Here is a 13,005-nt window from a genome sequence, read left to right on the forward strand (position 1 = left end):
GCGGAAGTAGATCTACCGCATTGATTGCGACTCCCCCCGCGGAGAAGAAGATTGCTGTTGGTTCGGAGCCACTTGGAAGATTCTAGAGACTTTCCAAAGATTACGCGGGCTGCGGGAGTCCGGGTCACGTGACCGCCGACGTTTCCAAGCCTTGGCGGAGGTTTTCGAGAGATTTGTGTGGTCAAGTTGACGCGGGAGGAGACGAAGGTGCGAGGAGGTTCCTGCGGACTGTCATGCTGGCCAAAAGTGGACCGACATGGACTCTGGAGCCTTCCTGGTTCTCTGCTGGTTCTGCTGGTCCACGCGTGGATCTGCTCAGCTCAAGTTCTTCGGATCGGTGAGAGGAACTTCGTGGAATTGTTGATAAATTATCTTTCTGATTTGTTTAATGTCTCTCTTTTTTTTCTACAATCCGCCATTTTGTCACTTTTTTGTATTTTCTATCACGGTAAAATAAAATTATTATTATTTTTATTATTACTATGTGATTTATGTCATAATTGTCTCACTTCTAGGATATAAAAAATGACTTATAGTCGTCAAAAAATGTTAAAAAAAAAAAATATATATATATTATACTGATTTGTATGATTTCATTATAGTTTTATCGTGACTATTTTAATTATTTTCCTTTTTTTTTTTACCATTGATAAGTAATTGTATCAGGTTTCTTTTGCTTGTGTAATTATTGACATTTTTTAAAATTGTTATTTTATTTAGGAGGGACAAGTGGTATGAAATGGATGGATGGATGTGATTTATGTCATAATTGTCCCACTTCTAGGATAATTTTTTTTATTTACAGTCGTCCTAAATTGTAAAAATATTTTTTCATATAATACTACTGATTTTTATGATTTCATTATAGTTTTAGGACAAGATTATTATTATTATTATTATGTTATTTACATCATAATTGTCTCACTTCTAGGATCAAAAATGACTTATAGTCGTCCAAAAAAAATAAAAATAAAAAAAATATATATAATATATAATACTGATTTTTATGATTTCATTATAGTTTTATTGTGACTACTTTAATTATTTTCCTTTTTTTTATTTTTACCATTTATAATAAGTAATTGTATCAGGTTTGCTTGTGTAATTATTGACATTTTTTTAATTGTTATTTTATTTAAGAGGGACAAGTGGTAGGAAATGGATGGATGGATGTGATTTATGTCATAATTGTCCCACTTCTAGGATAATTTTTTTTATTTACAGTCGTCCTAAATTGTAAAAATATTTTTTCATATAATACTACTGATTTTTATGATTTCATTATAGTTTTATCATGACTATTTATATATTTACTTTCTTTTACAATTGATAATAAGTAATTGATCATTTTTTTTGATTGTGTAATTATTGACATGTTTTTTAATTGTTGGTATTAAGATTTTTTTTTAATTATTATTATTATTATGTGATTTATGTAATATTTGTCTCACTTCTAGGATAAAAAATGTGCTTACAGTCGTCACAAATTGTAAAAAAATAAATAAAAATAATATGTATATATATATATATATATATAATATATATATATATATATATATATATATATATATATATATAATACTGATTTGTATGATTTCGTTATAGGTTTATCAAGACTATTTTAATTATTACCTTTTTTTAAAGTTGATTAATAAGTAATTGTATTTCGTTTTTTTGCTTGTGTAATTTTTGACATTTTTTTTAATTGTTGTTATAATTAAGAGGGACAAGCAGTAGGAAATGGATGGATGGATGTGATTTATGTCATAATTGTCTCACTTTCCAGGATAAAAAATACTGAGTCGTCACAAATTGTAAAAATTTTTTTTATATAATATTACTACTGATTTGTAGGATTTCATCATAGTTTTTTCATGACTATTTTAGTTATTTACTTTTTTTTTTTACAATTGATAAGTAATTGATCAGTTTTTTGTTTGTGTAATTATTGACATATTTTTTAAATGTTGTTATAATTAAGAGGGACAAGATTATTATTATTATTATTATTATTATTATTATTATGAGATTTATGTCATAATTGTCTCACTTCTTGGATAAAAAATGACTTATAGTCGTCAAAAAATGTAAAAAAAAATATATATATATAATACTGATTTGTATGATTTCATTATAGTTTTATTGTGACTATTTTAATTATTTTCCTTGTTTTTATTTTTACCATTTATAATAAGTAATTGTATCAGGTTTGCTTGTGTAATTATTGACATTTTTTTTTATTGTTTTTTTATTTAAGAGGGACAAGTGGTAGGAAATGGATGGATGGATGTGATTTATGTCATAATTGTCCCACTTCTAGGATAAAAAAAAAAATACTTACAGTCGTCACAAATTGTAAAAATATTTTTTCATATAATACTACAGATTTTTATGATTTCATTATAGTTTTATCATGACTATTTATATATTTACTTTCTTTTACAATTGATAATAAGTAATTGATCATTTTTTTTGTTTGTGTAATTATTGACATGTTTTTTAATTGTTATAATTAAGATTATTATTATTTTATTATTATTATTATTGTTATTATTATGTGATTTATGTAATATTTGTCTCACTTCTAGGATAAAAAATGTGCTTACAGTCGTCACAAATTGTAAAAAAATAAATAAAAATTATATATATATATATATATATATATATATATACATATATATATATATATATATATAATTTTTATACTATATATATATATATATATATATATAATTTTTATACTATATATATATATATATATAAAATAATACTGATTTGTATGATTTCGTTATAGGTTTATAATGACTATTTTAATTATTACCTTTTTTTTACAATTGGTAATAAGTAATTGTATTTCGGTTTTTTTGCTTGTGTAATTTTTGACATTTTTTTTAATTGTTGTTATAATTAAGAGGGACAAGCAGTAGGAAATGGATGGATGGATGTGATTTATGTCATAATTGTCTCACTTTCCAGGATAAAAAATACTTAGTCCTCACAAATTGTAAACATTTTCTTTATATAATATTACTACTGATTTGTAGGATTTCATCATAGTTTTTTCATGACTATTTTAGTTATTTACTTTTTTTTTTTTTACAATTGATAAGTAATTGGTCAGTTTTTTGTTTGTGTAATTATTGACATATTTTTTAAATGTTGTTATAATTAAGAGGGACAAGATTATCATTATTATTATTATTATGAGATTTATGTCATAATTGTCTCACTTTCCAGGATAAAAAATACTTAGTCCTCACAAATTGTAAACATTTTTTTTATATAATATTACTACTGATTTGTAGGATTTCATCATAGTTTTTTCATGACTATTTTAGTTATTTACTTTTTTTTTTTTTACAATTGATAAGTAATTGATCAGTTTTCTGTTTGTGTAATTATTGACATATTTTTTAAATGTTGTTATAATTAAGAGGGACAAGATTATTATTATTATTATTATTATTATTATTATTATTATGAGATTCATGTCATAATTGTCTCACTTCTTGGATAAAAAATTACTTACAATCGTCACAAATTGTAAATATATATGTATGTATATATATATATATATTTGTATGATTTCTTTATGGTTTTATCATGATTATTTTAATTATTTACCTTTTTTTTACAATTGATAATAAGTAATTGATCAGTTTTTTTGCTTGTGTAATTATTGACATATTTTTTAATTGTTGTTATGATTAAGAGGGACAAGCGGTAGGAAATGGATGGATAATTGTCCCACTTCTAGGATAAAAAAAAAATACTTGCAGTCGTCACAAAAAGTAAAAATATTTTTTGTTTCATTATTGTTTTATCATGACTATTTGAATTATTTACCTTTTTTTTAATTTTTTTTTACAATTGATAATAAGTAATTGTATCAGGTTTTTTTTGCTTGTGTAATTATTGATATTTTTTTAAATTGTTGTTACAATAAAGAGAGACAAGCGGTAGAAATGGATGGATGAATGTTATGATTAACTTTTTCCATTTTATTTGAATCTCTCCATTTATTCAATCAGCCATTTTTCCTCACTTTTGTGTATATTTTATCCCGGTAATTGTTATGATTATGATTAAAAATATTGTGTGATTCATGTAATAATCATATCACATCAAATTAAACCTAAAATATATTTTTATTTGTATAACTATTATATATTGTATTATTATTCCATTATAATTTGATCAAAATATATATGACTATTTTAACGGTTTACTTATTTTTTATTTATTTTTTACAATTGATTATAAGTTATCGATTCAGTACATTATTATTAATTGTATGGGTGTGCTTGTGTAATTATTGATATATTGTTATTATTTTTCTTATGGTTAACTTTTTTGATTTTTTAAAAAATTGCTTCTTTTTCAAAATCAGTTATTTTCTCACTTTTGTGTATATTTTACCTCAATTAATTGTTCTCATTATGATTATTATTATTCTGTGATTTATTTAATAATTGTATCACATATCGTTTAAAAAATACTTATATTTGCCATTAAACCTAAAAATATGTTTTTATTTGTATAAATATTTGTTATTGACACATACTGATTTGTATTATTCCATTATCATTTTATCAAATTATATATAACTATCTAAATTGTTTACTTATTTTTTATGTATTTTTTACAACTGATTTTAAGTTATTGGTTCAGTACATTATTATAATTTTTATGTGTGTGCTTGTGTAATTTATTGATATATTTTTATTAGTTTGTTATGGTTAACGTTTTCGATTTGTATTTTAAAATAACTTTTTTTTAGAAATCAGTTATTTTCTCATGTTTGTGTATATTTTACCTCAGTTAATTATTATGATTATGGTTATTATTATTGTGTGATTTATTTAATAATTGTATCACATCTCGTTTAAAAAAATGACTTACATTTGGCACTATACCTAAACATATTTTTTTATTTGTATAAATATTTATGAATGATGCATACAGATTATTCCATTTAATTTAATCAAATTGTATAGGACTATTTTAATTATTTACCAATTTTTTGTTTTTACAACTGATTATAAGTTATTGTTTCAGTACATTATCATTTTTATGTGTGCTTGTGTAATTATTGATATGTTTTTATTGTTTTTCTGATTTATTTTTTAAAATTACTTCTTCTTTTACAATCAGTAATTTTTGCACTTTTGTGTATCTTTTTCCTCAGTTAATAATAATAATAATAATAATAATATAATTATTATTAGTAGTAGTATTAGTATTAATATTATTATTATTATGGGGTTTATTTAATATTTGTATCACATATAGGTTAAAAAAAGACTTACATTCCGCACTGGACCTAAAAATGTTTATTTGTATATATATATTTATATATTGATACATACTGATTGTTTTATTTCATTATAATTTTATCAAATTATATATTACTATTTTAATGATTTACTTATTATATTGTGTCAGTACATTATTATATTTTTTATGTGTGTGCTTGTGTAAATTATTGATATATTTTTACTATTTTGTTATGGTTAACTTTTTGGATAGTTGTTTAAAATTTGTCCTTTTTTACAACAAGTAATTTTTGCACTTTTGTGTATCTTTTACACAAAAGTATTATTATTATTATTACTATTATGATGGGGTTTATTGCATAATTGTGTCACTAGTAGATTAAAAAAATGACTTACATTCGGCACTAAACCTAAAAATTATTATTTGTATATATATATTTATATAATATACATACGGATTGTTTTATTTCATTATAATTTTATCAAATTATATATTACTATTATAATTATTTACTTACTTTATTGTGTCAGTACATTGATACCATTTTTTGTGTGTGTGTAATTATTGCTGATTATTGACATGTTTTTATTATTTACTAACTTTTAAGATTTTAATTTTTTTTTTTTTACAATTAGCAGTTTTCTCAACGTGTTAGCATGTTGGCATGTTGGCATTTGTTTTATGTGGCAATAATTTTCATATTGGTCGACAACGACGGTGTTAGCATGTTAGCGTTGGTTTTGTCGACCGTGAAAACAAAGCTGGTTGCCAACAAAGAAGAACCCCGTTAAAAATAACGGAGCTTTTAACTCTTGTGACTGAGTTCTTCTTCATGTGGTGTTGACGCCTTGAAAGAAGAGAAATTGACTCCATCTGGTGGCTTCTGCTTCCTGTCCTCATGTCCTCATGTCCTCATGTCCAGGTGGCATCTTTGAGACCCGCGAGAGGGAGCTGGTTAGCATGGACGAGCTAGCCTTCAAGTTTGCCGTCAACAACATCAACCGCAACAAGACGCTGATGCCCAACGTCACGCTGACCTACGACATCCAGAGGATCAACTTGTTCGACGGCTTCGAGGCGTCCCGACGAGGTAGCACCGCATTTTGTTCCATGTTGGCACACATTTGGAGCTCATTCAATATTCTAATTCCAAGCTAAAAGTCTAAAATCCTAGCAGCCAAACATCCCCCCTAAGTCGTACAAGGACATTGTTGGCATGCTAACATTGGCATGCTAATTATTTTACACAATTTCACCTTCCAATGTGAATTGATTGATTGAAACTTTTATTATTAGATTGCACAGTACAGTACATAATCCGTACAATTGACCACTAAATGGTAACACCCCAATAAGTTTTTCAACTTGTTTAAGTCGGGGTCCACGTTAATCAATTCATGGTATAACTAACCAGCAAACTCACTAAGTACCTAACTAACTCACTAACGAGCAAATAAGCAAAGAAGCGTGCAAACCAACAAACAAAGTAATTAACTAACCAATGAAGCAACTAAATCACAAAGTAACTAACTAATGCAATATCTAAAAAAACAACAAACTAGCTAACTAATTTATGAACTAACTGACCTATGAGCAAAGTACCTAGCTAGCCAATGAAGTAATTACATGAGGGATTTACTGGCTAAAAAATAACCAATGAAAAAAGTAACTAACTAACTAACTGTGGGTTCTTCCGAGGATGTTGTAGTCGTAATGATTTGTGCAGTCCTTTGAGACATTTGTGATTTGGGGCTATATAAATAAACATTGATTGATTGATTGATTGAACTAACAGACTGACTGACTGGCTAACCAACTAGCTAACCGCCTAGCTAACTATCCCACACATAAAATAACAAACTAACCTATTAACTAACTAACCAATGGACACACAAAGTAAGTAACTCACCAACCAACTAGCTAACTAACAAAATGACTAACCTACACACTAAGTAACTAACTACCCAAACGAAGTAACTCAATTACAAAATTACTAACTAACTAACTGACTGACTGGTGAGCAAACTAACTAACCAACTAACTAACCAACTAACTAACTAACTAACTAACTAACTAACAAACAAACTAACAAACTAACTAACTAACCAACTAACTAACTAACCAACTAACCAACGGACTAACTAACCAACTAGCCAACTAACCAGCCAACCAACTAACTAACTAACTAACTAACTAACCAACTAACTAACTAACTAACTAACTAACTAACTAACTAACTAACAAGCGAACAAAGTAACTCACTAATTAACAAAGTAACTAGCTATTAACTGGCTAATTAACTAACTAATGAAGCAACTAAATCACAAAGTAACTCACTAATGCTATATCTAAAAAAAAAACTAGCCAACTAATTAATGAACTAACTAACTGACCTATGAGAAAAGTACCTAACTAACTAATGAAGTCATTACATGAGGGATTTACTGGCAAAAAAAATAACCAATGAAAATAGCAACAAACTAACGAACGAACGAACGAACGAACGAACGAACTAACTAACTAACTAACCAATTAGCTAACTATCCTACACATAAAATAACAAACTAACCTATTAACTAACTAACCAATGGACACACAAAGTAACTAACTCACCAACCAACTACCTAACTAACAAAGTGACTAACTTACAAGTAAAGTAACTATCTCACCAACCAACTAGGTAACTAACAAAATGGCTAACCTACACACAAAGTAACTAACTACTCAATGAAGTAACCCAATTACAAAATTACTAACTAACTAACTAACTAACTAACCAACGAGCGACCAAAGTAACTCACTAATGAAAAAGTAACTAGCTAATTAACTAACAGATGAAGCAACTAAATCACAAAATAACCAACTAATGCAGTCTCTAAAAACAACAAACTAGCTATCTAATTCATGAACTAACTAACTGACCTATGAGCAAAGTACCTAACTAACCAATTAAGTAATTATAAGAGGGATTTACTGGCTAAAAAATAACCAATGAAAAAAGAAACTAACTAACTAACTAACTAACTAACTAACTAACTAACTAACTAACTAACTAACTAACTAACTAACTAACTAAATATCCTACACATAAAATAACAAACTAACTTATTAACTAACTAACCAAAGGACACACAAAGTAACTAACTCACCAACCAACTAGCTAACTAACAAAGTGACTAACCTACAAGCAAAGTAACTAACTCACCAACCAACTAGCTAACTAACAAAATGACTAACCGACACACAAAGTTACTAACTACCCAAATGAAGTAACACAATTACAAAATTACTTACCAACTAACTAACTATCTGACCAACCAACTAACTAACTAACCAACTAACTAACCAACTATCAAACTAACTAACTAACTATCACACTAACTAACTAACTAACTAACTAAGTAACTCACTAATGAACAAAGTAACTAGCTAATGAGGTAACTACATTACAAAGTAACTAATGAGGTAACTATCTATGCCAGTGGTCCCCAACCACCGGGCCGCGGCTCGATTGGTACCGGGCCGCAGAATAATTTTTTACAATTTTATTTTATTTATTTATTTTTTAAATGTATTTATTTATGTTTTCTTTCTAATGAAATCAACATAAAAAACACGAGCTGCACTTCCAATTAGTACAAATGATGAAGCGTTGACCGGTCTGCAGCTACAAAAAGGTTGGGGACCACACTGATCTATACAACTCACTAACTAACCAACTGACTAACAAACAAAGTAACTACCTGCAAACAAGGTAATAAATGGACAATGTCACTAACTAATGAAGTAACTAAATTACAAATTGACTAGTTAAATTACAAAGTAGATAGCTATATGACTAACAAACAAAGTGACTAAACCTATGAACAAAGTAATTAAAAGGCAAAGTAACAAACAAACTAAGTAACTAACCAATTAACCAACTAACTAACCAGATACATTTTTAACAGACTAGCTAATGAATGAACTCAACCAGTGTTTTTCAACCTTTTTTGAGCCTCTGCTCCTTGTTTTCATTGAAAAGGCTCACAAGTCAAACCAGCAGCAGAAATCATTCAAAACCAAAACTCAGCAGCCGATATTGACAACAAAAAGTTGTTCTTTAGCTCTTGTCTCAAAGTAGGTGTACTGTCACATCACACCCTGACTTATTTGGAGTTTTTTTGCTGTCTTAGTCCTTGTCTTGCGCTCCTATTTTGGTGTTTTTTCCTGTTTTGTTGGTACTTTCCTGTAACAGTTTCATGTCTTCCTTGAGTGCTTTGTTTTTGCAACTTAAACAATCTAAGTTGTGCGGACACTTCTTTATCCATCCTTCTTTGTGGGGACATTGTTGGTGGTCATGTCATGTACGGATGTACTTTGTGGACGCCGTCTGCTGCTCCACACACAGTAAGTCTTTGCTGTAGTCCAGCATTCTGGTTTTTTTGTTTACTTTGTCGCCAGTTCAGTTTTAATTTGGTTCTGCATAGCCGGGCCTAAGCGTCAAGGCACTCGCCTTTTGTTTATTTTTGAATAAGCATTGGATACCTTTTTACCTGCACACTGCCTCCCGCTGTCGTCCGCGTGTTTTTATCATGACAAACCATTGTCGTTTCACACGACCTGTTGTCGACATCTACAAAGTAATTAACTACCTGCGCTGTACGGACACTCAACAACGGCACATGAATTGCCAATTATAATTACTGGTGTGTGACCCAATTAGGTGAAATGACATCATCTCCCACGGCACACCAGACTATCTCCCGTAACACTAGTGTGCCGCGGCACAGTGGTTGAAAAACACTGCACTAAACGACAATGCAACTAACCAACTACATAACTGTCAAACTAACTAACAAAGTCACTAACGGACAAAGTAACTATCTAATGAAGTTACTAACCAGTGAAGTAACTAAATTACAAAGTAACTAACGAATGAAGTAACTAACTACATACAGTTGTGATCAAAATGATCCAACCCCCACACATTTTTGGTGTTTTAGCAAGTTGGACATTTATTCCGTATTTTGTTTCTAGTCATATCAAATAAAGATGTGTCAAATAGACAAATGCAACTTCAATTGTAACACTGTATTTGACAAAATAGCAAAAAAAGGACATTTTTCTTAATATCTCATTGACGAAATGATTCAACCTCCTAGTTCACAGGTCGGGAACCTTTTTGGCATCTTTAGCTATTTTCTTACATCCATATCCTTTCTTATGAAGAGAAATGACCTCCTCTCTTGACTTCTTTGACCACTCCCTGGACTTCACCGTGTTGCAAATAGAAGCTGAGCGTCACAGTCTTTTTCAATCAGTTTAATTGTTGCTCATTATGGTTCTAATCACATCTACAGGTGTTTTCAACACCTGATTGAAAAGACCTTATTCAAATTCCGTTCTTAAGAGTTATGATCTTCAAGGGGTTGAATCATTTTGTCAATGAGATATTAAGAGAAATGACACTGTTTGGTTTGTTACAAAATATAATGTTGTAATTCAAGTTGCATTTGTCTATTTAATGCATCTTTATTTGATATGACTATAAACAAAATACGGAATAAATGTCCAACTTGCTAAAACACCAAAATTGTGTGGGGGTTGAATCATTTTGCTCACAACTGTAAGTAAGGAACAAACAAAGTAGCTAACTGCTAAAGTAAGTAAGTAAGTGTGTAAGTAAGTGAGGTGTTTGGTGTTTACAGTGTGTGACCAGCTGGCCCTGGGGGTGGTGGCCGTGTTCGGACCGTCGCACAGCTCGTCGGTGAGCGCGGTGCAGTCCATCTGCAACGCCCTGGAGGTGCCGCACATTCAGACCCGCTGGAAACATCCGTCTGTGGACAACAGAGACACCTTCTTCATCAACCTCTACCCCGAGTACTCCGCCATCGCCAAGGCCATCCTGGACGTGGTCACCTTCTTCAAGTGGAGGAAACTCACCCTGGTCTACCAGGACAGCACCGGTCAATCCACTTTCATTCTGACCTGGACCTTACCATTCTTGTCGTACTAACTAACTAACTAACTAACTAACTAACTAACTAACTAACTAACTAACTGACAAGCAAATGATTGAACAGACAAAAGAAGTAACTAACAAACAAAGTAACTAACAGAGTAACCAAACAACTTTTTCCAAAGTACCCATTTTCAATTGAAACTGTTACTACGTCAACAGTTTTCAACAGCTACTATCAATATTTTCAAAAATGTTCAGTTTTTCCGAAATTCCCAAATTTCCAGGAAATTCCCATCCAAATGAATGTATGTATTCATAGTTCTACAATGCCCTAAATTCTCACAAAATAAACCCGATTCCACCCACACTACTCTTCCCATATATCCAACACAAAACATGTTTTCCCTTTTCCCAAAATTCCCGGTTTTCCCCAAATTTCCCGTAATTTTCTCCCATATCCCACATTTCTCACTCACCGTTCCACCATCCACACACTCCACTCACCTTGGACAATCAAACTATCATTTTCCAAGCTCAAAAAATTCCCGGAATGCCCCGGTTTTCCACAGCCCTATTTTTACCTTTTGCTGGAAAGTTTTCACAGTCCACATTTTTCAACCATTTTTGACCATTCCACGTTAAAAAAATCCACATAATTCTCCAATTTTTTTTTCTTAGAAATTCCCAGTTTTCCTGAAATTCCAGGAATTCCAAAAATACCCATTTTCAATTGAAACTGTTACTATGTCAACAGTTTTTAACAGATATTATCAATATTTTCAAAAATGTTCAGTTTTTTAGAAATTTCCAGGAAATTCCCGTCCATTTAAATGTATGTATTCATAGTTCTACAATGCCCTAAATTCTCACAAAATAAACCCGATTCCGACCTTTCAACCATCCACCCACACTACTCTTCCCATATATCCAACACAAAACATGTTTTCCCTTTTCCCAAAATTCCCAGTTTTCCCCAAATTTCCCGGAATTTTCTCCCATATCCCACATTTCTCCCCCGATTCGAACCGTTCCACCATCCACACACTCCACTCACCTTGGACAATCAAACTATCATTTTCCAAGATCAAACAATTCCAGGAATTCCCGGTTTTTCACAGCCCTATTTTTACCTCTTGCTGGAAAGTTTTCACAGTCCACGTTTGTGATCATTCCCCCTTCAAAAAAATTCCTCCTAATGCTCCTATTTTTTTCCATAGAAATTCCCAGTTTTCCTGAAACTCCAGAAATTCTAAAGTACCCATTTTCAATTGAAACTGTTACTACGTCAACAGTTTTCAACAGCTACTATCAATAATTTCAAAAATGTTCAGTTTTTCCGAAATTCCCAAATTTCCAGGAAACTCCCGTCCAAATAAATGTATGTATTCATAGTTCTACAATGTCCTAAATTCTCACAAAATAAACCCGATTCCGACCTTTCAACCATCCACCCACACTACTCTTCCCATATATCCAACACAAAACATGTTTTCCCTTTTCCCAAAATTCACGGTTTTCCCCAAATTTCCCGTAATTTTCTCCCATATCCCAGTTTTCCAAGCTCAAAAAATTCCAGGAATTCCCCGGTTTTTCACAGCCCTATTTTTACCTCTTGCTGGAAAGTTTTCACAGTCCACATTTTTCAACCATTTTTGACCATTCCACCTTAAAAAAATCCACATAATTCTAAATTTTTTTTCCATAGAAATTCCCAGTTTTCCTGAAATTCCAGGAATTCTAAAGTACCCATTTTCAATTGAAACTGTTACTACGTCAACAGTTTT

At 30.3% G+C, this 13,005-nt stretch overlaps 1 protein-coding gene across 2 annotated transcripts in view; it reads left to right on the forward strand.

Annotated features, from left to right (window-relative positions):
- The window catches only part of LOC133552051 (glutamate receptor ionotropic, kainate 1-like), a 53,800-nt gene continuing 40,795 nt past the window's right edge, over positions 1 to 13,005 (forward strand). For both annotated transcript variants that reach the window (XM_061899359.1, XM_061899360.1), the window contains exons 1-3: positions 1 to 337; positions 6,200 to 6,367; positions 10,968 to 11,225. In XM_061899359.1, the coding sequence (XP_061755343.1) occupies positions 6,238 to 6,367; positions 10,968 to 11,225 (388 nt within the window). In that variant the 5' untranslated portion in view covers positions 1 to 337; positions 6,200 to 6,237. The remainder of the gene's footprint in view (positions 338 to 6,199; positions 6,368 to 10,967; positions 11,226 to 13,005) is intronic.

Source organism: Nerophis ophidion, linkage group LG04, assembly GCF_033978795.1.
Source record: "Nerophis ophidion isolate RoL-2023_Sa linkage group LG04, RoL_Noph_v1.0, whole genome shotgun sequence".
NCBI lineage: Eukaryota > Metazoa > Chordata > Actinopteri > Syngnathiformes > Syngnathidae > Nerophis > Nerophis ophidion.